The following is a 23,648-nucleotide window of genomic DNA, read 5'->3' on the forward strand; positions in this document are numbered from 1 at the left end:
TTTTCTATTGACTTTTTTTTTTTTTTTAATTCTCTCTATTGGGTGGGAGTGAAGAAGATAAAACTCCTCACTTGAATCAGCTCTCCCTACTCTATATACTTAATTACTGTGTAAGGTAAGATTGTTCCTCTAGCTTCTTTTCTTTACCTACATTTCCTTTTGAGCTTTGTAACTTTCAGGACACTGCTCAAATGAAAAGTTTTCTTCTGTGCACAATTCGTGAATTTTCTCTTTATTAATCTTCAAATGATCTTTTGTATATCTTGGAAATGAAGAATAGAATAGTTTTAAATATGAACTCTGGAGCCAGACTTTCTAGGCTTACACTGGATTATACTTCTTTTTAAGGAATTCTGTTTTATTGGGAACTAGCTCTTAATGATAAGAAATTAAACACTCTTTTCTTGTTCTTTATTCTGTTGGATATTTGCCGTATTGGCACTTCTTGATCTTCCTTATATTTCATTGATTTGTTTCAGAAATGATAGTATAACTTAGTGCTAAGTTAAGAAATAGAGAATTTGAGTCAGTTGACCTGGGTTTGACTGTTGTCACCTTGTTCTATAAAATAGATAGAAAAGGACTATTGTCAGGGTTGGATTCGACATTTGAAGCAAAACATAGACTTCAGTACCTAAAAAGGACTTTGTTAAGTATTATAATTTCTCCATTTCCTATCTTTAGACTTTAGCCTTGGCACACATTTTAGTCATCTATCCCTTTTTTTCTCTGTTCACTTTCAAATTAGCAAATTCTTTTGGTTCTGTACACAGAGACATCTCTAAATGCTCTTACTGCTTCTACCCTTCCCCGTCTACCTCAGTTTTTATTTCATACAGTAACCAGAGAGGTTTTTGATGGTTATCCGAAGAATAGAGTCATACCATGTTAATTCTGCATTTCAAATTCTCAAATGGTGTTTCCATCTTTTTCAAGATAAAAACAAAAGTAGAGCATCTGGTTAGCTTCCACCATCCTGCTATCTTTCTCTCACTTGGTTCCAGCCACGTTGGTATTCATTTTCTTCTAAACATATCAAACAGATTTTAGGACATTTGTACTTACTCTTCCCTCTACTTGGAATGTCATAACATTTTAAGGTGTCTTCTCAAATATCATTCTTTCCTAAAATCTTAATAAGTTAGGAAGCTCCTTGCTCTGATTTTTTTTTTTTTTTTTAAATCAAAGCTGTTACCATCTAACTCCCAATGTTTTGCTTTTTTTTTTTTTTTTTTTTTTGTCTCTCTTAAGAAAAGTCCAGGTTTCAACATCACTGTCGGACTTACTGCTCTATTTCCTAAAAATAGATAATGACAGGAGTATAGCTTGTACTTAATATATATCGAACAAATTATTTTCTAGCAGGGTATAAACTATCATATCAAAAATTGGAAACAGAGCAACTATGGATAATGCTAAAATTATGTAGGAAATCAAGAATTTTCCCTTTTTTAAAAAAAAGGCATTGGGTGTAACTGAATTCTAGATTGAACCAAAAGAATACACAATTCTAATAATACTTAACCTCTTGACAAAGAATGAAGAACTTCCCAACTGATTCACCAGTAAAACAGAATACAATACTCCTAAGCAAATCCATACCAATACAGTGGCCCTTTAGAGTGGTGGAGTAAGGATTTCTTTTTTTAATAAATGGCATCAACTAAATATGTTGTCTGATGTTAGCCTGTCTTCTTAGAATCAAACTAAATTGCTCCTCATGTATAAATTGATATGGATATTTGTTTTTATATTTATACTCATAAATTTTATCTACAGCTTATCCTTTTAGTAACATTTTTATTCTGATTTTGGTATACAGCCATAGTTTCTGTTAGTGTAATAAAACTGAATTATACAATTTTTGATGTCTCATCATTTTACCATGTAAGTATTTATCAAGGAAAAACTTAATCTCCATCACCCATCCGCTATTCTCCAACACTCAAAATATAAAAGTAACAAAAATTATCAGTAGTTGGGTGTAGTAGTACACATCTTTAATCCCAGCTACTTGGGAGACTGAAATAGGAGGATTATGAATTCAAGGCCAGGCTGAGCAATTTAGCCAGAACTTATCTCAGAAAGTTAAAAGGGCTGGGAATACAGCTCAGTTTTAGAGTGCTTGCCTAGCATGTGTCAAGCACTGGGATCAATCCCCTGTACCACCAAAAAAAAAAAAAAAAATTATTGCTTTGTCTCAAAGATTTGGATTAGACACCTTATACACCTGTATTATATAAAGATCCATTTTTTTTGCATTTTACTTATAGTTATTATAGGTAAGTTTTACTCTGAAATGTATTATTCTTGCCATTTCTTAGTATTTTCTGTTTAAGTCTACTCAGAATGGGGCACTGCAGTATAAAAAACAATTATTTTTCATCTGAGTAAATTACAAAGCTTTTGCTTTCTTAAAGATTGATTTTTAAATAATGAAAATCTTTGTATATTAGTTGTGATTTAACTGCATATTTTGCCACAAACATTGCTATATTTACTCACGTAAATATCACTGAAATAGATCTTATTGAATTCATGTTTTTAATAAATTTATATCTTTCCCATTTTTAAGTGTAAAGAAAGAATGAGGCCTGTCAAAGCAGCTTTGAAACAACTTGATAGGCCTGAGAAAGGCCTTTCTGAAAGAGAACAACTGGAGCATACTAGACAGTGTTTAATAAAAATTGGAGATCATATTACAGAATGTTTGAAAGAGTATACAAATCCTGAACAAATAAAGCAGTGGAGAAAGTAAGTGACATAACTTTTCAGGAACTGGGCAATTTATAAATTCGTAACTATATTTTGTGTTTTCATTCTTCTACCTCTGAAGATTAAGTGACAAAATAGCATCTAAAGAAGTAATGTGAGAATGAGCATTTTAATTTTCTCCCTTTAATTTCAAAGCATTTATTCATGAATGGTTATTTATCTATCATGATAAGCTACAGGTGGCATCTCTGCTTTTAAATAGGAAAAAGAGGTTTTCATTTTAAAATAAAAGTCATTGCATTTTATTTTAAAATTTCTTTGCAATTCAGCAAATTATTCTCAATAACATCTTTAGAAATCAGTGTGCCTAAAGAATTTATTTTACATAAATTTAGCAGTTTATCTTCTGCATATGTATGTAAAGTCATAAAAATTAAAACATTCCAACCAATGTAAAATGTAAACTTCTATTTTTTCCCTTTACTTAAAAAAAAAGATGGAACACAGTTTATCTTAATGTTGTAAGTCTGAGCTGTGATACTATTTTTATTTTACAAATCACGTCTAAATGATTATCAGATCCAGATCAGAGTTAAAATTAAACCCAACTTCTAGACTTAATTAGGAAAGAAGACTGGCACATAACTGTCAGTGATGTCAGTTTGTTGACTTCTTTGCTATATGCATTGTAGCTATATGTCAAAACCAAAAAATGTAAATAACTTACTGGAGGAGCTTTAATGATTAAAATTTTATATATGTATATGTGTATGTCCATTCCTTGTTTCATTTCCTTTCTCGTAAGTTCTATTAGAACCCATTTATAAAAAGAAGCTAGGAAGTTGATTATAATAACCATTAGGCTTTTGTACACAAGTGCATCCATGCATGGACAATAATAATAATAATAGTAGCCTAAATTTTTGCATGTATGAGATCTTGGAATGATTGCTAAAGTTGGCATCAGAAAATGTGCTTAGTGTCCCCATTTTTTTACTTTGTAACCTTAAACAGTTATCAGTATCATTGAGCTCCACTGTTATCTCCAGAATGACATCTGTATTCAAGCACTTTTTAAACTGTGAGGCACTGTATGTTTTTTCAATTATTTCATGGTAAATTTGATTGTATCATGATGAATGAGAGACCATGATCCTAAAGTACACAGTGTCTGACATAATCTTTTATTTGTAAGTGGAATATAGACACATAGCAGTTTGCCTTTATCTGCAGGGTATATGTTTCAGGACCCCTAATGAGTGCCAGACACCAGGGATTGTACTGAACCATATGTATTCTAGGTTTTTGCCTGTATATAGATAACTACATTAATGTTTAATTTATAAATTAAAGGCACAGCAAGATATTAATGCCTTTTCCATCTTAGCTCAGTACTTGTACTGTATCTATAACCAACAAAAGGAGCATGTTTTTTTTGTTTTTTGTTTTTAATCCCCTGCACAGTTTCACGGATACAAGATTGGTTCTTACTCTTGATCTTGGCAACCTTAGTGTATGATATTTTTTTTCTTTATCTGTTGAGAACTTTAACCTTTCACATAAAAGAAACACTTTATGGCTTCTTTTTCTAAATTGGCACTTTGGGGGCCATAAAAAGGTTACTGGAACATAAGCACTACGTTAGCTCTGCAGTAGATCTGAAAACCAAGTTAGTTACTAAATGACTAACAGGCAAGTAGCACAGCATGGGTATGCTAGACAAAGGGATAATTCACATCCCATGTGAGATGGAGTAGGACTGGGACCAAGTAGGATGGCATGAAATTTCATCCTGCTACTCAGATTGGCTCAAAATTTAGAACATTATTTATTTTTTACGATTTTTCCATTTAATATATTCAGACCATGGTTGGTTGTGGGTGACAAACCTGTGAAGGGGGTGGAGAGAGGCTGTTGTGCCATAAACAGAATTATTCCATTCTTCTCAAACCTTATTAATTCATGATGCTCTCCAAAGCCTGGAACCCTAGAAGAAGAGAAATGCAAGGAAGTTCAGTTATGTATATTAGACTTAAAGGGGAATATGGTCAAATTCTTTATCTATTAACGTTCAAGATCTAAAGTTTAATTTGTTCTGTTAAATGGTTCCCAAACATAATCTTGACTATTGTTTGCTTACCTTTCATGAAACTGGAAAAATAAAAGACAATGCAGTCATTATTCCTGATGCCAAATTTAGCTAATTTAATAGTGATTAATACAAGTAGATGTTATTTCAGATTTAGTTAGTTATTAGGAAGTGGGGAGAGAGTCTTTGGAAGAAGAGAGACCAGTAGTCAGAAGCTCCCCCCCCCCCAATCCCCAGTCATGTGTCATTTTACCTCTAAAGGCCATGCTCCAGTCTGTTTTCTTTTCCAGATTAGGCAAATAATATTTTTTATTTTTCTCCCATTTCATTCTTAACCACATTGTTTCCATGTTCCTTGCTGTTAATTTCTCCTGCCACTGCCTGTCTCTGGTTATGTCCATTTCCCTTAAAGGGAAAAGGGGAACAGAAAGACCCCACCTGATAAATACTTCAGAGATTAAATTAGTTTTTTTATTATTATTATTATTTTTATTTTTGGCCTTGTCTGGTCATAACACCTCTAGTGCTTTTGGCCTAACAACAGTTATGTAGGTGATGTAATCAGAATCTAATTCCTGACTAGATTTTTCTAGAATAAAACATTTTTAAAAAGAAGTTAATTATGAATAAAAAAGTAGTTTATTAATTTTCTACCACCTGCTCTTGTGAATTAATTGTAGAATATAAGTATGTTAGAGATAGTCTGTAAATTCATTTGTTTTCTTAGCCAAGTTTGCTTTTAAATTATTTATGATTATAATAAACTGAAGAAAATTTTGAAACTTTAGTGCAGCTATACTTACAGAGAATATTCGTGCTTTCTGATGGAACTTAATATTGCATTTTTTTTGCTGTATCTGAAAATATAAAAAAATATATATTTAACGCATACAATTTGATTATCTAATATATATACTTTTTAGGAAACATCACTAAAATTTTTCATTAATTACTGATGCTGCCTTTGGATGGGAAGAGAGGTCAAGATATATACCATCCAGTACCTTAGAGTGTCTGATCCTGTTACTTTTGTGACCATAATATCACTAAAAATGATAATTTCTGGACTGTGGTTGTAGCTCAATGGTAGAGCACTTGCCTCACACATACGAGACCCTGGGTTCGATCCTCAGCATACATAAAAATAAATAAAGGTGTCCATCTCCAACTAAAAATTTTCAAAAATGATTCTTTAAAAAATAGCAATTTCTGCCAGGTGCAGTTGGCTCACGCCTGTAATCCCAGCAGTTCAGGAGGCTGAGGCAGGAGGATTGAGAGTTCAGAGCAGCTTCAGATAAAGTGAGATGCAAAGTAACTCAATGAGAACCTGTCTCTAAATAAAATACAAACTAGGGCTGGGGATGTCGCTCAGTGGTCAAGTGCTCCTGAGTTCAATGCCCACTACTCCCCCACATCTCCCCCACAAAAACAATTTTTTTGTGCGTGTGTGTGATGCTAAGGATCAAAACCAAGGCCTTGTGCATGCAAGGCAAGCACTCTACCAACTGAGCTGTATCCCCAGCCCCCAAAATAACAATTTCTAATTCATTAAGACCATTTTGTTGAGAGGCTTAATTCATATCATCTGCTGATGTTCCTACACAGGCTGTTAACGTAACCTGATCTCATACAAAGTCTGTATAATAACACAAATCTTGAGAGTTCGTCCTTGGTTTGTTTACATATTTTGGGTCCATTTCAAATCAGGATTATTACCGCTCTTCATTCCAAAATGAAGGGGTTTGAAAGAGAAATTAGAGCTGTATCATTAGAGTCTTCCAAAAATTAATCTTTTTAGACTTTGTTTCATTAATGGCCAATTTTACATGTATATGTGTTTTTGTCAGGGACTGGTGTTCTATGAAAAAGCTAAATATTTTCCACCAGAGTAATTTTATCTTTTTTTCTTCTAGAAACCTATGGATTTTCGTATCTAAATTTACTGAGTTTGATGCAAGAAAATTGCATAAATTATATAAGCATGCTATTAAAAAACGCCAAGAATCTCAGGTAAAATAGTGCATCATATTTTATTCCTTAATTTATGTCATTAAAGTCATGATTCATTCTTCAATACAGAATAATTCAACTAATAAATGTAGAAGAAATGAATGATACAGAAAAATCAGCATTAGAAAATAACATCACTGGGTGTGGAGGTGCATGCCTGTAATTGCAGCTGCTCAGGAGGCTGAGGCAGAAGGAGCACAACTTCAAAGCTAGCATGAACAATTTAGGAAGATCCTGTGTCTGATATATAATTTTTTTTTTTCAGTATTAGGGATCGAACCCAAGGACACGTTACCACTGAGCTATGTCCCTAGACTTCTTTATTTTTTATCTTGAAAACAGGGTATTCCTAATTTGGTTAGGACCCTGAGTGCCAAGTCTAGCCTCAAACTTGGAACCCTCCTGCCTCAGCCTCTGGAGTCAACTTGCCATTGTGCCTTGCCAATCCTATCTCAAAAATAAAAAGGGCTGTGGGATATAGCTTAGTGGTAGAATACTCCTGGGTCCAATTCTTAGTACCACCGGGGGAAAAAATATATATTGTAGGTAAGATCCACAGAAGGAAGTTGAAATTAATGGAATCACAGAAAATGACGGTTCGCTTCAAAACTGTCAAAGTTGTGCCAATAAGACTAAGGAATTATCACAAAATACATAATAACTAAATGTAACATGGAGTTCTAGATTGGATCCTGGAGCAGAAAAGAGACATTAGAGAAAATGTCAAATCAGAATAAAGTATATTTCAGTTAATAGTATTGAGTCAATCATTGTTAATTACTTGGTTTTGATCATTATTCTATATAAGATGTTAACTTTAGGAGAAGCTAGGTGAAGGACATAAGGGAATTTTCATTACTGTTTTTACAACTGTTGTGTTAAATATAAAATCTCAAAGTTGGTTTTGAAAAACAATCATGGGATAGATTAGAGAAAAAAGAAGATTTGTTAATGTTACATATTCATTTTTATGTCTTATGTGAAACTTTATTATCAGAATTTCCTTTTTTAAGAATTCCACCTATTCCTCTGTTTTATAGGGGTATTTGAAGGCATTTAAAAGATTCTTTTTTTATTTTAGCAAAACAATGACCAGAACAGTAACTCGAGTGCTCATATGATTAGAAATCCAGGTAAGTAAGCTTTACTAACTGTTCTGGAAGATTAAAAAAAAATTGTCTTTTGGGGGGCTTTAATCAAATTATAAAAAGGATTGAGTCGTTCCAATTTAAAAGTACCTTTATATTGAAAATACTCTAATTTTCATATATTTCTACATTATTAGATAAAAATCTATTCTCTTAAACAGTAATGTTTTAGCTTATTATCTTTTCCATAAACCAGCCAACTTGTCAGTTTGTACAAGTTGTAAAATAATTTTTTAAGGTGAATGTTTATTTTTTTTTAATGTAACTTTGAATAATGTATTCTTTCTGTATAAGGGCACAAATATCTGAGAAACGGTGTGGGCCCTGTATTTATCAATTGTGAGGGTTTGGGTTTTTTTTTTTTTTTTTTTTTTTTTTTACATTTCAGAATCCAGTGACCTTTAGTTATGCTGCTTTTATAGACCATTTTAAAACTGGTTTAACTGCCTATATTTGGGAAATGATTTTGTTTTGGCAGAAGTCATTATCTAGAAGTTGCTTTTACCACATTTTTTAAAGTCATTAACAAAAGTTGGACTTTATCCAACAGATGTGGAAAGATTAAAAGAAAATACAAATCATGATGATAGCAGCAGGGATAGTTATTCTTCTGATAGACATTTATCTCAGTATCACGATCATCATAAAGACCGTCATCAGGGAGATTCTTACAAAAAGAGAGATTCCAGGAAAAGACCATATTCATCATTTAGTAATGGTAAAGATCATCGTGAGTGGGATCACTACAAGCAAGACAGCAGGTAAATTTGACAAGTTACTTTTGAAATTTTGCTTATTCATATCCTTCTCCTTTTAATTAAACCATACTTGCTGTATTTGACCTATCAACCTGTTAATTTTCACACAGTCAGTCTAGGTCTTGTTCTGTAAATGAGAAAAATTGACATACACCACTTTTTTGTTATTAAAGAACTGATTTTCTGTATAAAGTGGTTTTTGGATTATAAAACTGAATCAAAATATGCAACGAGAGATGAAAGTTATTGTAAGGAGTTCTGTTCATGTGGCATTCATTATTGTTTAAAAGTACCTTTAAATTAAGAGGATATTTTATTTCTAATATATATCTACAATATTGGCTTTGGAGACTGTTGCCTCAAATACTTTTCAAAATATAATAGGGTAAAATAGAACATGATGAAATAATGGTTCAAATTTGGTGAAGGGAATTCTGCATTTCATATTTTTAAAAAATCATGAGAAGAAAAAAATAATTCATGTGAATACAATGTAACGTTAAACTTAATCTCAGCACTCTGGTATAGTCCTGAAAGCAGGAAGTTTTAAATATGTATTGTTTTTATTATTTGAAACCTTTGAAGAATAAGCAGCCTGAATATATAATAATAGCACAATAGCATTTACTCCTTTATTGGTAAAGCAGTGTTTTTAATCATTACTAAAAGTAAACTGGGCTGGAGTTCTGGCTCAGTGGTAGAGCACTCACCTAGCACGTGTGAGGCCCTGGGTTGGATCCTCAGCACCACATAAAAATAAATAAGTAAAATAAAGGTATTGTGTATAACTACAATTGAAAAATAAATATTTTTTAAAAAAGTAAACTCAAAAACTTTAAGAATGAAAGTAAAGATCAGCAAGAAATTAGAAGGGCTGTGGATATAGCTTAGTGATAGAGTACTTGCTTAGCAGGCACGAAGAAGCCCCGAGTTTGATCCCCAGCAATAAAAAGAGAAAAAGAAATTAGAAGACATTGTATTTAGTTATGCTCACAGCAGCAATTTCTTCTCTGAGAACCTCTGTCATACTAAACATATCCATTATAGAATGACTTAATATTAGAAAGGGGAATATAATAAAAAGAAAAAGGCATATTTGTAGTAATATATATTTATATATAATTTCACAGGCAATTTTGTATTGTTTTTAATAAAGAACTTTTATTCAACCAAAAAACATACATTCAGTGTATTTTTTTAAACAGGCAAACATAGAAATTATTTCTCGTTAAATTACCACATTTATTTTTTAGCAAATTGCCACATGAATGGAGTAAAATCACATAATGATTTATTTGTTAAAACATTATAGACCAAGTTACCTTGAGGAAGGTTTTAATAGACTTCACCAACTAATGAAAATTATCCTTTATACATTATTTTAGACTGCATTATAACATTTACATTTTTTTATCTTCAACATTCAAAAAAAGGTTGAATTTTAAGGGTTTTTTTTTAATATACTTGTAGTTATCACTTTCCAACTTTCAGACAATCAAGATGAATTATTACAAGTGATTCATAGTATAAAAAGTAGCAGTTTTCTTAAGATGGGCATGGGAAATTAGCTACTGACTGAGGTACTCAGTATGGGTCACTTTAGTTTTATGCATTAAATAATTTTCTCAAAGAGATATTTCCAGTAATTTTAAAGCTCATTTTTATAGTTTAATGAAATACTGAGATTGTATACAATTAAAAGCATGTTTTAAAATATTATTTTTGTTTTTTAATAAAATTATTTTTGAAACATTTAAATTTAAATTATTAGTTTGACTAAAAAACCTAATTTCTTTTTTATTAGATATTACAGTGACAGAGAAAAACACAGAAAACTGGATGATCACAGGAGTAGAGATCACAGGTCAAATTTGGATGGAAGTTTAAAAGATCGATCTCATTCTGATCATCGATCTCATTCAGATCATCGGTTACATTCAGATCACCGGTCAAGTTCTGAATATATACACCATAAATCTTCCAGGGATTATAGGTATCATTCAGATTGGCAAATGGACCACAGAGCTTCCAGTAGTGGCCCTAGATCACCACTAGATCAGAGGTCTCCTTATGGCTCCAGATCTCCATTTGAACATTCAGTTGAACACAAAAGTACACCTGAGCATACCTGGAGCAGTCGGAAAACATAACAAAAACTGATGTTTTGTCTTTCTGGACTTTTCTTTTAGCCATATATCATAAACCAACACAGTAATTGCCTTACATGACTTGAAAGATATAAACAGATCTTCTATCAGTAGCAGTATTGTTACTTCTTTCCAGGATGCAAGGTCTATTATCCCAACAGAAGAGAAAATATTTTTATATTTAAGGATTATGCTGCACTGTGCTACAGATATTGTAGTACTTTTTTTTTTTATTTTTTAAAGAAATGGAAAATGTTTACTATAACAGGGACCTCAACACTGCCCTCGAATATAGGCTGGATAAAACTGTTTTTAAGTCAGTGATTTTAGACTGACCTTCATTTAAATTATGTTTGTATATGAACTTTACTCTGACCTGTGATCATGTTTCAGGAAGGAATGAAAGAGAGTTCTTTTCTTAATAAAGAAAAAACACTCAAGGACTTTGTTCACTTTCCAAAGCTACTTGTTTACATTGTACACTGCGACCACCTTGCCGCTTTTCATCACAAGCTTGAATATTTAAATTCTGTACTTATATCTGTAATATAGCCAGAAATTTCCTGTTTGTGATCTATTATTATGCCTTTTTACAAGAAAAAAATGGCTGTAAATTATTGTAAATGTATTAAATGAGCTTTCCTTACTTTCCTTCCCCTTCTCAGGCTTTTTTTTTTTTTCACTGTTCCTTTCCCTACCAACTCAGGCCTTCTTATTAAAAAAACAAACAACAACAACAACAAAAAAAAACAGTGTTAATAACACTTTTTAATGATTTGTCTTGATGGAATCATTGTTTAGAATGTAAAAAAATGGGGAAAGGCGCCACTTATTTCCATTAGTTCTCTTTTTTATATTGAATATTTTATTAGATACATGTGATGCCCCCCACCTTTTTTTCTTTTTTAGCCAATATTGTGTTTGTAGTTTAAAAAAAAAAAAATGGTGAAATAATATGGAAAATCTAAACTGCATGCTCTGGAAACATTTTTTTCAGATGCATTTGGTTTAAAAGAGTAGGTGTATGAACACTCTAAGAATCCAAAACAGCCAAAAGTTATTGTAAATCCATTTGTTTTCCCTTTTCATGTGGGCAATAATGTCAAATGTGCTATGCAGCCAGGTTAACATTTTAGACAAACTTGATTGACTTTTAATATGAACTGTTACAATGCACACTGATTGTATATAAAAACCTTATATATGACAAATTAAATTTAAGAAAAAGGATATGTGGGCTCCTGTACTTTTCTCCTGCATTCTTATTCCCTAAAGCACTTAATCTTTTTTTCTCCCCGTTATTTAGCTACCAGATATTTAGCTACCAGAGAAAGGATATTTTGGTAAGCAGTTGAAAATTGATAATGTGTAGTACTACAAATAATCAATTTTGAAGACTATGTACATCTTTCTATGAAATAAAACTTAGATCACAGAAATTTTTGTTGGACCATTTGGCTTTCTGCAGACAATATTTTAGGATGCCTTATTTATTCATAGATTTTTTATTTCTTGTATTCAGTGGGAAATTTTGAATCATGGCATGCATTCATTCTTGGATGTATGCTGTGATGTAACAAATTTGAGCCTTACTTTTGACAAATGTAAGTATATGGACATATTTCTATAATATTCCTATACATGTCCAAATTGAAATGTTGTAGAAGCTGCAATCTACTAAAGTTTGTATATATATTTTTAATATTTTCCTTTTATCCAGTCAGTTTTAAAATTTATATGATGTGAATGAAACAACACCCTCCCTTTAAACACAGATTTTTCTTTTAGATATAGTTGCCCTGAAGAATGATGATGTATTTGTTGCTGATATCTGAAACATCATATGAAGGAATAACTCCATAGTTTCTAATTAAATATGAAAATGAAGAAAGAACTCAGTGCTGACATTTTTTTTTAAAGTTTTTCACTTTTCTCCACATTTAATATAAATAATTTTATTGCACAAGAGCATTTGATTAAAAAATTATGCTGCTCAATATATTAACACAGCTAAGGGGCTGGGGTTGACCTTTAGTAAGCTGTGACATTTGCATTATATCCTTTTGTGCAAATTTCATAGAACAGTATTGTATTTTTGGAAATAAGAGAATGAGCTCTAGTTTTCTAATATTTCAGTCAACTAGCTGAGTTGAATGAAGAATCTAATACTAGCATTTATTGATACTAAACATGTAATTATTTGTAAAATGTAATTATTTAGGAAAGGAACAAGCCATAAATTTGTTAAGAAACAATAGAGAAGAACATGAGTACCTAAACAGGGATCATTTTCTATAAAAATGCTTATTTTTTTGTCTCTTACATGCTCATTGTGCTTTACTATTTTTATCCATTTGTTTAAGCCTGAGAGATTTTGCATAACATTGTATCAGTCAACTCTCCACTTTAATAATATGCAATAAAAGATTTTTATTAAAAGCAATGACCTCTCTGCTTATAAAGAAAATATTCCTTATTTAGGGTATATAGAAAGAAAATAGTTTTAAGACTATGAAAACAGGAGTTTGAATGATTTCCTTCATTAGTTTCAGGGTGTGAGTGGCTTAATAAACAACTGTCAGAATTTTATATACTCTAGATTACATGTGATTTTTTTAAAAATCTGGTTTTGTAGTTTTTGTAATAAAATATTGGGTAGATTGTGTGCTAACAGATTTATACAGATTATCATTTTCATGTGATTTGTCAAGAACATTACACGAGTTATTTGACATGTCTTTTTTCTCTGCATGTTTGTTTCTGACTAGAAAATTAACTTTGGATCATAACTAATTGCTGTAGCTTTATAAATACAAAGACTGAAAAGGGATGGAGGTTTAGAAAAGCAACTAATTTTTAAATATGAGATTTTTGTTTTAGGCTTACCCAGTTAATATCTGAAATATGACCATATATTGGTAAATGGGAGATAGTTTTAAATTTTTTAGTTTATTAGCAAATAATATAATTTTTTCTGAATAGATCTGTACAAACATCTTTATACAGAAACATTTTTAAGCAGATTAAGTTCAAAACTCAAAAGTATAAAATATTTACATATTTTTGTAGCACTGTACACAAGATTTTCAAAGAGGGAAAGTTGTTAAAAGGGAGACAACTGGAGAACAGTGCAGCAGTAAAAATATCTGGAGACAGAATGTCAAAACTTTTGTATTAAAAATTCGCAGGCCATTCAGTTGTAGATACTTGAAAGAAAATAATTCAATCAAAATTATATTTTTTTTCCTGGAAATGGCTAATAAGTGATCTTGTAGTAGAATTTATGTGTAGTTTTTCATTTTTAAAGTTTTTAAAAATTTGGGACCTAATGGGTTGATTTCCTTATAGAATATCTTGGGAGTCCTTGTAAAGGAAGAGTGAAGGATAGGAAATCTTAGCTATGTATAAAGATGAAAGATGTGATTACTTAGGAAAGAGGACTTAAAAAAAATTTAAGATTCTTTTTCTAAGTGTCTATAGAAATTCTCCAGTGGACCTTCATGTGCTAATTTTTCTACCCTAACAGAATTCTAGCCACTTTGTCCTTTAGTTTAAAAAAAAAAAAGTTGTAATATGAAGAAATATTAGTGGTTTAAACTCACAAATGAATGAGATATTCTTAATTTCATGGTCCACTCTACATTTGAGTCTTGATTTTAATATTAAACTGAAGGAATAAACAGCCTGAAACAATAATTCTAAAAGGGCTAAGATACTGATTGCACTGGTGATAAGCATAGTTTGGAAGAAAATGTTGCTTTATTGTAATTGCAGTGTTATATACTTTTAGGCTTTCTTCTAAAGAATGAACTGTGGAACTGAGCCGCCCACTGTTTACATTTTTTTCATCTGTTTACTTCTCAAATCTTAAAGCTTTGTCTATGGTGTCCTAGAGTTTGATGGACTAGGTGGAGGTGGTTTTGTTTTTTGATTTTCTTTGCTTGGATGTTGTCTCAATTCTGTTTACTTTCCGGAGGCTCTATTGCTATCATATGACTTTTGATTTCTGTCCTTGTTTCAACAGCTTTTTTCTTTTTTGTGCTGAGTATCTTGCTTTTAAGCACACCCCTGATCTCATCTCCACTTAAGTAATAGCTGGTGGATATCTAATCTTATAATATGTAAAACCAAACACCCCTTTTACACCAATAACATTAAAATGCCTTCCCCATTTTTTGTTAGGTCTGACCTAACTAAGGCACTTTTCTCTCAGCTGTTTCCAGTCTTTTTGAATCACTACTGCCATTGCAGCTCTTAGAACGTGGAAGAATCCTTCTGGGTCAGCATTGTTCCATTAGAGTGTTTGTCTGATTTTTACCAAGCTGTCACCTCCTTTAGTTCACAGCTCAATTGTCATCTCAAATTAGTATCCTTAGTCCATCATTTTTAAACCCCTTACCTTGCTTTTTTTCCCCTAGCATTTCACCACTCTTACGTATTCTACTAGATCTTATGTATTTTGATCATTTGCCATTGACTACCTCCCCAGTAGAATGTAAGTTCCATTAGAGCAGAGCCTTAATTTTGTCAACTCACTGCTTTATCCCCAATACCTAAAATTGGATTTTTTTCATTATTTTGGTGTTTTTCCCAGAAATGCCTATGTCCTATAAATGCCAATGTTGCCTGTCTTTTATCTTGCTATTGTTAACTTGATCCATTGGTATTATTAGTAAGTTGCATGCCTTATCAGTATCTTCTGAATACTTAAGTCTTTTTACTGCCTTCCAGTTTTTAAATTTTGCTGATAAAAATCACCTGGGGCATTTGAGACATATAGAAATGCATAAGTCTTATTTCTAGAAATTAAAATTGGCAGCAGGCAGGGAGAGACTCCAATTAATTTTTTTTTTTCATTTTGAAAAACTGGGAATTGAACCCACAAATTTCTTCCATTTATTTTGAGACAGGAACTCACCAAGTTGCCCAGGCTGACATTGAACTTGGGATCAACCTGCCTTAATTCTGGAGTAGCCTGGGTTACAGGCATAAGCCACTGAGTCTTACCAATAGTGTATTTATTTTGCTGACTTAAATAATCAATACAGAAATTAACTTCATTGTTACAAAGACTATACTTAATATAAATGAAGAATTGGTTTCAATAACTTATGGCTATTTAGGAAATAATGGTGATGTTATAGACATAATAGGAAAATATAAAACAATTTGATTTGTCTATTCCTTTACACTTTGAAAAGAAATTTATTTTTAAATGGCGTGATACATTATTTTTTCCTACTCACACCTAAAGAACCCATCTACCCATCTTGTAAAGACCCTAATACAATAGAAACATGTTGCATTTCCAATGTTTTTAAAGTAAAATTTAAAAATTCCCATCTAGCCAGGCATAGTGGTGCCCACCTGTAATACTTTGAAGGCTAAAGCATGAAGATCACAAGTTAAAAGACTAGCCTCAGCAATATGGCATGACCCTCAGTAGCTTAGGGAGACCCTGTCTCAAAAATAAATATAACTGGGGATGTAGCTCAGTCAGTGATAAGAGTGCCCCTGGGTTCAATCTCAAGTAGCAAAAACAACCAAAATAAATCCTCTTGCTTGCTGTATTTTTCACATTAAAAAAAAAAATCAGATCAAGTTTACATAAGTTAAATTCATCCTTTCTAAGCATATAGTGTGATTAGCTTTCACAGATTATACAGTTGTGTAACATTGTATTTATGGTACAAACTGTTTCCATCACTACTAATGAATTCTGTTTCTCCTCTAACCAGCCCCTGACAACACTGATATTTTCATATAGATACTACTTTATCCATAATGTCATTTAATATATTGTCTTTTGAGTCTGCCTTTTACTTAACATAATGCTCTTGTTCATCCATGTTTTTGCATTTAACAGTAGTTCATTCTCTTACTGCTGAAAAAATACCTTGTATTGGGTATGTTACAATTTGTTTATCTACTCAGCAGCTGGATGAAAAAGTTGGATTTTCAGTCTTGTCTATTATGAAAATGGTGGAAACATTCATGTACAATTCTCTGGGTAAACATGTATTCTGATTTTTCTTGGGTAATTTTTTTGAAATAGTATTTTCGGGTTATGTGTTTTACTTTATTAAAAAAAGGAAAAACTGACTTTCCCAAGTTGAACGTACCATTTTACATTCCTCCCTCTTATATATGAGAGTTCTTAATTACTCTATGTGTGAGATTTTCTGTTGTCAGTTTTTAAAAAACCTTAGCCATTCTAATAATAACTGACTGTGGTTTTAATTTTCCCTAATAACTAACGATGTTGAACATCTTTTAATGTGTTTATTTGCCATCCTTTTCACTGGTATGTTCAAATTTTTTCCAATTTTATGAAATATAATTATTGATACAACTCATTAGTAAATTTTGCAAATATTTTCTTCTAGTTTGTGGTTTGTCTTTATTTTCTAAACATTGCTTTTAAATGTAGGGGTTTTAATTATTAAATTCTGTTTATCATTTTTTTTCCTCTTTGTATAAATGTTTACCTAAACTAAGGTCACACATGACACTATAAGGATTATACTTTTGGGGGGTGGAGTGGGATTGAATCCAGGGATACTTAACCACTGAACCATCTCTTCATCACTTTTTTTGCTTTTTATTTTAAGACAAGAGTCTCACTAAGTTTCTTAGGGCCTTGCAAAGTTACTGATTCTGGTCTTGATACCTGGTCTTAAATGCCTCAGTCATTTAAGTCTTTGATTAATTTTGAGTTTGCCTTTCATGTATAGTGTGCAGTCTGGATCAGTTATAGTTTTCTTTGGATATGTATATCCAGTTTTTTCAGCACCATTTGTTGAAAAGATTGTTCCATTGAATCTCAATTTCACTTTTATTGAAAATAAATTATATATATGGGTCAGTTTCTTAGCTCTCTATTCTGTCCTATTACTTTGCATTTGTCTTTATACCAACACCACACTATCTTAATTATTAATGCTTATAGTAAACCATAATCAAAATTATTTTAGCCTTTCTAATTTCTTTGTTTCCGCATTTTATAATCAAATTTGTCAGTGTCTACCCAAAAGCATACTAGGGTTTTGATTGTGATTGGACTGGAAAACACTGATAATTTAACAGTACTGAGATTTTCTTTCTTTTTTTATTATTTATTTTTTAGTTGTAGTTGAACACAATGCCTTTATTTCACTTATTTATTTTTATGTGTTGCTGAGGATCAAACCCAGGGTCCTGCACGTGCCAGGCGAGTGCTCTACCACTGCGCCACAACCCCAGCCCCTTAATACTAAGATTTTCATCTCATGAACATAGAACATTATTTTCATTATTTAGAATTTTAAATTTCTCTTGGTGTGTTGTGGTATTTCACTGTACTAATCTTGCTTTTGTTCGTATTTTAGATGTATACCTAAGTATAAATTCATATTTTTATGCTATTGTAAATAATTTTATGTGATTTTTGAGAAATCATTTTTTGGATGTAACATTTTTTTCTTGACCTTACTCTAATCACTAATTAGCTCTAATAGGTTCATTCTAGATTCTTAGAGGTTATATTTTATTTGATTTGGCTTTTTTTTTTGGGGGGGGGGTACAGTACTGAGCATCAATCCTAAGGCCTTCCATGCTAGGCAAGTTATCTACCACTGAGCTACATCCCTGCTCCTTTTTATTTTGAGAGGATCTTGCTAATTTGCCCAGGCTGGCCTCAAACTTGGAAAAGAATGGACAATTTGCTGTGTGGGGTAGAGGAATTTAAGAATTCATTATTTAACCATTGTGTTTGGTGTTAACTGAAGGAGTTTATTTTTTGTAATGCTCTTTATCTTAAGGACATTTTCTTCTAATTCTAGTTGGCTGAGAATTAAAAGGAAAATAGTATTTGCATTTTATCCTTAAAATAATCCTAAGCGATTGTTTATGGGATATGTTTATCTGTTGCACAACTTTTCAAACTATAGATTCAGATTATAGGAGTGCCATACTCTTTTCCTGTTACGTATTGGTTTCTCACAGTGCTTGCTTTTTATCCAAGAAATGACCAAACAAGAGCTTTATAATGTGGGATCTAATGTTGAAACTGAACTGTCTCAAATTGACACAGGGATGTTTTCACTGCATTTGTGACCACAAGCTAGAGTCCACATTCAGCCTTTAAGAATTATTAAAATTTACCTGGTTTATACTTACCTATTTTAAGCACTCTTTCTGTCATGCTGTGCCTCCTTACTGTAGTTTATGTAGTTCTGTAGTACTGTAATTCAGAATCTTTCCACTCTTTGCAATTCAGCTGACTGGGTTACCTGGTAGCCTCTGCTCAAATTGGTTTAAAAAATAACTAAGATTTTATAGATTATCCATGTTTTTTCTTGTTAGGTTGAAAGGAGTTTTCTTTGATAGTTATCTACATCCTAAAAAGGGAAACTCAAGTTTTTCTTTTAGTCATCTATATTGAGAATACTATACATATAATAAAATGCATACAGTACATTTGGGCAAAAGAATATACTAACAAACACAATACAATATTTCCATCACCCCAAAAGTTTTCATTGTGCCCCTTCTATGTCAAATCCAATTCTGAAACTGGCCCAGACATCTACACACTAATCTGCTTTAAATTCTGTAGGTTAAATTTATCTTTACATTAGAGTTTAAAACCACTGGGATCAACCAGTGTACATTCTTTTATTAATCTAACTTCTTTTGCTCAGCATAGTTTTGGGGTTTTTTTGTTTGTTTGCTTAGTTTTGTTTTTAGATTAGTATATGTTGCATCTATCAGTAGTTCATTCCTTTTTCTTTCCTTTTTTTTTTTTTTTTGGTGGGTTTGGGGTGGGTACTGGGAACTGAATCTAAAGGTGCTTTACCACTGAGCTACCTCCCTAGTTCGTTTCTTTTTTATTTTGAGACAAGGTCTTGCTAAATTGCTGAGGCTTACTTAGAGCTTCCAATCCTTCTGCCTCAGCCTCCTGAGTTGTTGGGATTACAGGTGTGGGCTACCACATTCGGTTTCATTCCTTCCTATAATTGCTCACTTAACAAAGGGGTTTCCAGTTTTAGGTTAATATCAATAAAACTTCCATAAACATTTCTTTGCAAGTTGCTTTGTGTATATGTTTTCTTTCTCAGGAAAATACCTTGAAAAGGAATAATGACAAGTACACGACTGAACTTTTTAAGAAGGTACCAGACTCTTCAAATTGGCTCTACCATGCTGCAGTGTATGAAAACTCCAGTTGTTTTGTATCTTTGACAGCACTAACTATTGTTAATATATTTTAGGAATTACAATAATTGTGCAGTGGGATCTCATTATGGTTTGAATTTCCATTTTATTAATGACTGATGAACTGGGCTTTTTTCGCATGCTTTTTGGTCATTTGTATTTCTTAGGTTAAGTATAATCTTCTGGTCATTTTGTATTTGGTTTGTCTTCTTTAAAGCATTTTTAAGTACATCATGAGTACAAATTCTTTATTTGATATCTATATTATAAAATCTCCTAACACCTTGTTTTTAACAGTAATTTCAAAGTACAAATGTGTTTAAATTACATTTACTAATTTTTTCTTAATATTTAATATATTTTGTATCCTACTCAAGAAACCTTTTCCTAAAGTCACAGAGATTTCCTGTGCTTGCTTTCTTAATTTTTTAATTGATACATAAAAACATAATTGTACATGTTTATGGTGTACCATATGATGTTTTGATACATATATACACTGCATAAGGTGTAACTTTTTAATATCCTTTTTATATGGGGTGTGTTGAGAAGTGTATTCCTCTATTTTATGGAAGAGTTTTGTATAGGAGTATAATTTATTAATTAAATGTTTGACAGACTTCTTTTGACCAGGAAGAACATTTGGAATTGGTGTAAGTAGATATGAGATTATTCATATTTTCTATTTCTTCAGTCAGTTTTTATAGTTTCTTCTATCTTTTAAGGAATTTGTACATTTCCTTTAGGTTGTCAAATTTTGGGAGGGGTATTTAGTTATTCATATTTCCTGTAAATGTCTGCAATCTGTAATGATATTTCCTTTTTGTTTCTAAAGCTTGTCAATTTTATTCATTCGTTCATTCATTTAATGTAATGGGGATTGAACCCAGGGATGCTTTATCACTGAGCTACATCCAGCGCTTTTTATATTTTGAGACAGGTTCTCACAAATTTGCTGAGGCTGACATAAAACTTGAAATCCTTGTGAATCACAGGGATTATAGGAATGCACCACTACACCCAGTTTATTGATATTTTTAGAACCGGTTTTTTGTTTTATTAAATTTTTCTTTTTTCTTTCTTATTTGTTACTTTCAAAAATAGGTTTAGAGCATTTTTAGGTTCACAGCAAAATTGGGAAATACAGACATATCCTACGTACGCTCTGCCCCCACTCATACGAAGTATCGCTGTTGTCAGCCTCCCCTATCAGTAGTTCATTGCTACATTGATGAATCTGCAGTGACACATCATTATCACCCAATGTCAATAGTTTACATTAGGGCTCACCCCTAGCATATATTCCATGGCTTTGGAGAAATATATAATGACATGTACCCATATTTTTAGTATCATACAGAGTATTTTCAGTGCCCTAAAATTTTTCCGTTTATTCATCCTTCCCTCTGCCCTAATTCCTGGCAACCACTGATCCTTTTAATTTTGCCTTTCCCAGAATTGTAAAACATAGATAGCCTTTTCACATTGGCCTCTTTCATTTATGCACTGCTTGTTTTTTCATGACTTGGGTAGTGCATTTCTTTTTAGCATTACGTAATATTCTGTGGATGTACCACAGTTGTCCATTCATGTTATACAGGACATTTTGATGGCTTCTGAATTTTGGTAATTATGGATAATGCTGCTCTGAGCTTTGGTGTGAAAATTTCTTTGGGCATAAAATTTCAACTTCTTTGGATAAATACCAAGGAGCACTACTGCTAGATAGTGTGGTAAGAGTGTGTGTAGTTTTGCAAGAAGCTGCTAAACTGCTTTCCAAAGAGGCTATACCAATCTGCCCTCACACTAGCATTGAATAACAGTTCTTGTTGCTCCATATTCTATTCTTGTCAGCATTTTGTGGTGTCAGTGTTCTGGATTTGGACCATTCCAATAGGTAGGTAGTGATATCCCTTTATTGCTTTAATTTGCATTCCCCTGCTGACATATAATATGGATGACATGGAATATCTTTTCTTATGCTTATTTGCCATCAGTATGTCTTCTCTCGGGAGGTTTCTCTTTAAGTCTTTGCCCCGTTTTGAGTTGTTTTCTTTTTAGTTTTAAACACTCTCAAATATATTTTGATAGCAAACCTTTATCTGATGTGTCTTTTCCACATATTTTCTTCGAGTCTTCAGCTTGTCTTTTATTCGCCTTCTTTCACAAACCTGAAAATTTTAATTTTAATAAGTCAAGCTTGTTATATTTTTCACAGCTTGTGCCTTTGTTTCCTACCTAAAAGGTCATTGCAAAGCTTAAAGCCATCCGGGTTTCCTCTGTTGCTTGTCTCTTTATTTGATTGATTTCTGTTCTCATATATTTTCTTCTACTTACATTAGGTTTAGAATTTTTTGTTTTGTTTTGCTTTTGCTTATTTTGTAATGTGATGGTTAAGGTCATTGATTTTTGAACCTTGTTTTTATTCTAACACAATCACTAAAAGCAATAAATTTCCTTCTAAGCACTGCCTAAGGGGCATCCCCCAAGTTTTGCTAAATTGAGTTTTATTTTCAATTCAAAATGTTTTTTTAATAAAAATGAGACCTTTATTTGCTTGTTAATGTATCAAAATATTAAAACTAGAAAATTCAGCCAAGTTCTTCACAGTTTTGCTTGAAAATATCTTTTAAACTCTGCAAATTTGATTCCCTTAAGAATCTCAACAGAATATGGGCCAATCTCAATTTCACAAACAGTTTGGTGCCAGGATCATTCATCTATTCATCCTTTCACTTGTTCATTCCATTGGTTATTCTTTTGTCAGTTCATTTCTTTGTTTCTTCTCTTATTTTTATAACACTCAGGTGTGCATAACTGGATTCACTCCCTGGGAGCACTCTACTCTGCTCATTAGTTCCTCGTCTTCTCAGGTAGTGATGAATCATTAATGGGAGCATTCTGGGGACTACACTTAAAATCAAGGTGCTGGGAGGGCCGTGTTCCCACCGAACATTTTATGGAAGTATCTTTTCTTGTCTCTTTCACCTTCCAGTGGCCCCAGCCATTCCTTGGCTTATGGACACACACCTTCCGTTTTTGCTTTATTCTCTCAAAATGTTTTCTAATTTATTTCATTATTTCTTTTTAAACTATGTTATTTAAAAGCTTATGGTTTTATTTTTAAATATTTTTGACAGTATCTCAATTGTTCATTATAGACTATTTGGGGATTAAAAAAAACTGGGCTAGAAATTTTTCTCCACTATGATATGAAAGACAGGCCTTCACCATTAAATTACCTTTTAAAGTGTATGCAACTGATTTTTCAAGGAGATTTTTGGAGAAAGCTAGAGGAACAGTGAATATGGCAGATAAATGAGCAGTTAGAAAATTTCTCTTTCCCTGATGAAATATTTGGCAATGCTATCACACTGATATAAAAGAAAGTGTATCTAATAAAATTAGATTTGGCTAAGGAGATTTTTAAGTACAACATGGAAAGTGCCCATTTCTTCTTTCATTAGTATGATGAGGTATTGCAAGAGAGAGATTAGCTGAAGAAAGAACTGTTTTGTTTCAAGAATTAAAAAAAAATAGGATTCAAAACATGTCCATCCTTCAAAATATTTTTAATATAATAAAT

At 32.0% G+C, this 23,648-nt stretch overlaps 1 protein-coding gene across 2 annotated transcripts in view; it reads left to right on the forward strand.

Annotated features, from left to right (window-relative positions):
• The window catches only part of CHD1 (chromodomain helicase DNA binding protein 1), a 74,678-nt gene extending 62,581 nt beyond the window's left edge, over window positions 1-12,097 (forward strand). For both annotated transcript variants that reach the window (XM_081287049.1, XM_081287050.1), the window contains 5 exons: window positions 2,576-2,754; window positions 6,718-6,814; window positions 7,896-7,947; window positions 8,513-8,723; window positions 10,525-12,097. In XM_081287049.1, the coding sequence (XP_081143175.1) occupies window positions 2,576-2,754; window positions 6,718-6,814; window positions 7,896-7,947; window positions 8,513-8,723; window positions 10,525-10,870 (885 nt within the window). In that variant the 3' untranslated portion in view covers window positions 10,871-12,097. The remainder of the gene's footprint in view (window positions 1-2,575; window positions 2,755-6,717; window positions 6,815-7,895; window positions 7,948-8,512; window positions 8,724-10,524) is intronic.
• Window positions 12,098-23,648: the final 11,551 nt, after the last annotated feature.

The sequence above is a fragment of the Spermophilus citellus genome (genome assembly GCF_964194105.1).
Source record: "Spermophilus citellus genome assembly, chromosome: 1".
In the NCBI taxonomy this organism is placed as follows: Eukaryota; Metazoa; Chordata; class Mammalia; order Rodentia; family Sciuridae; genus Spermophilus; species Spermophilus citellus.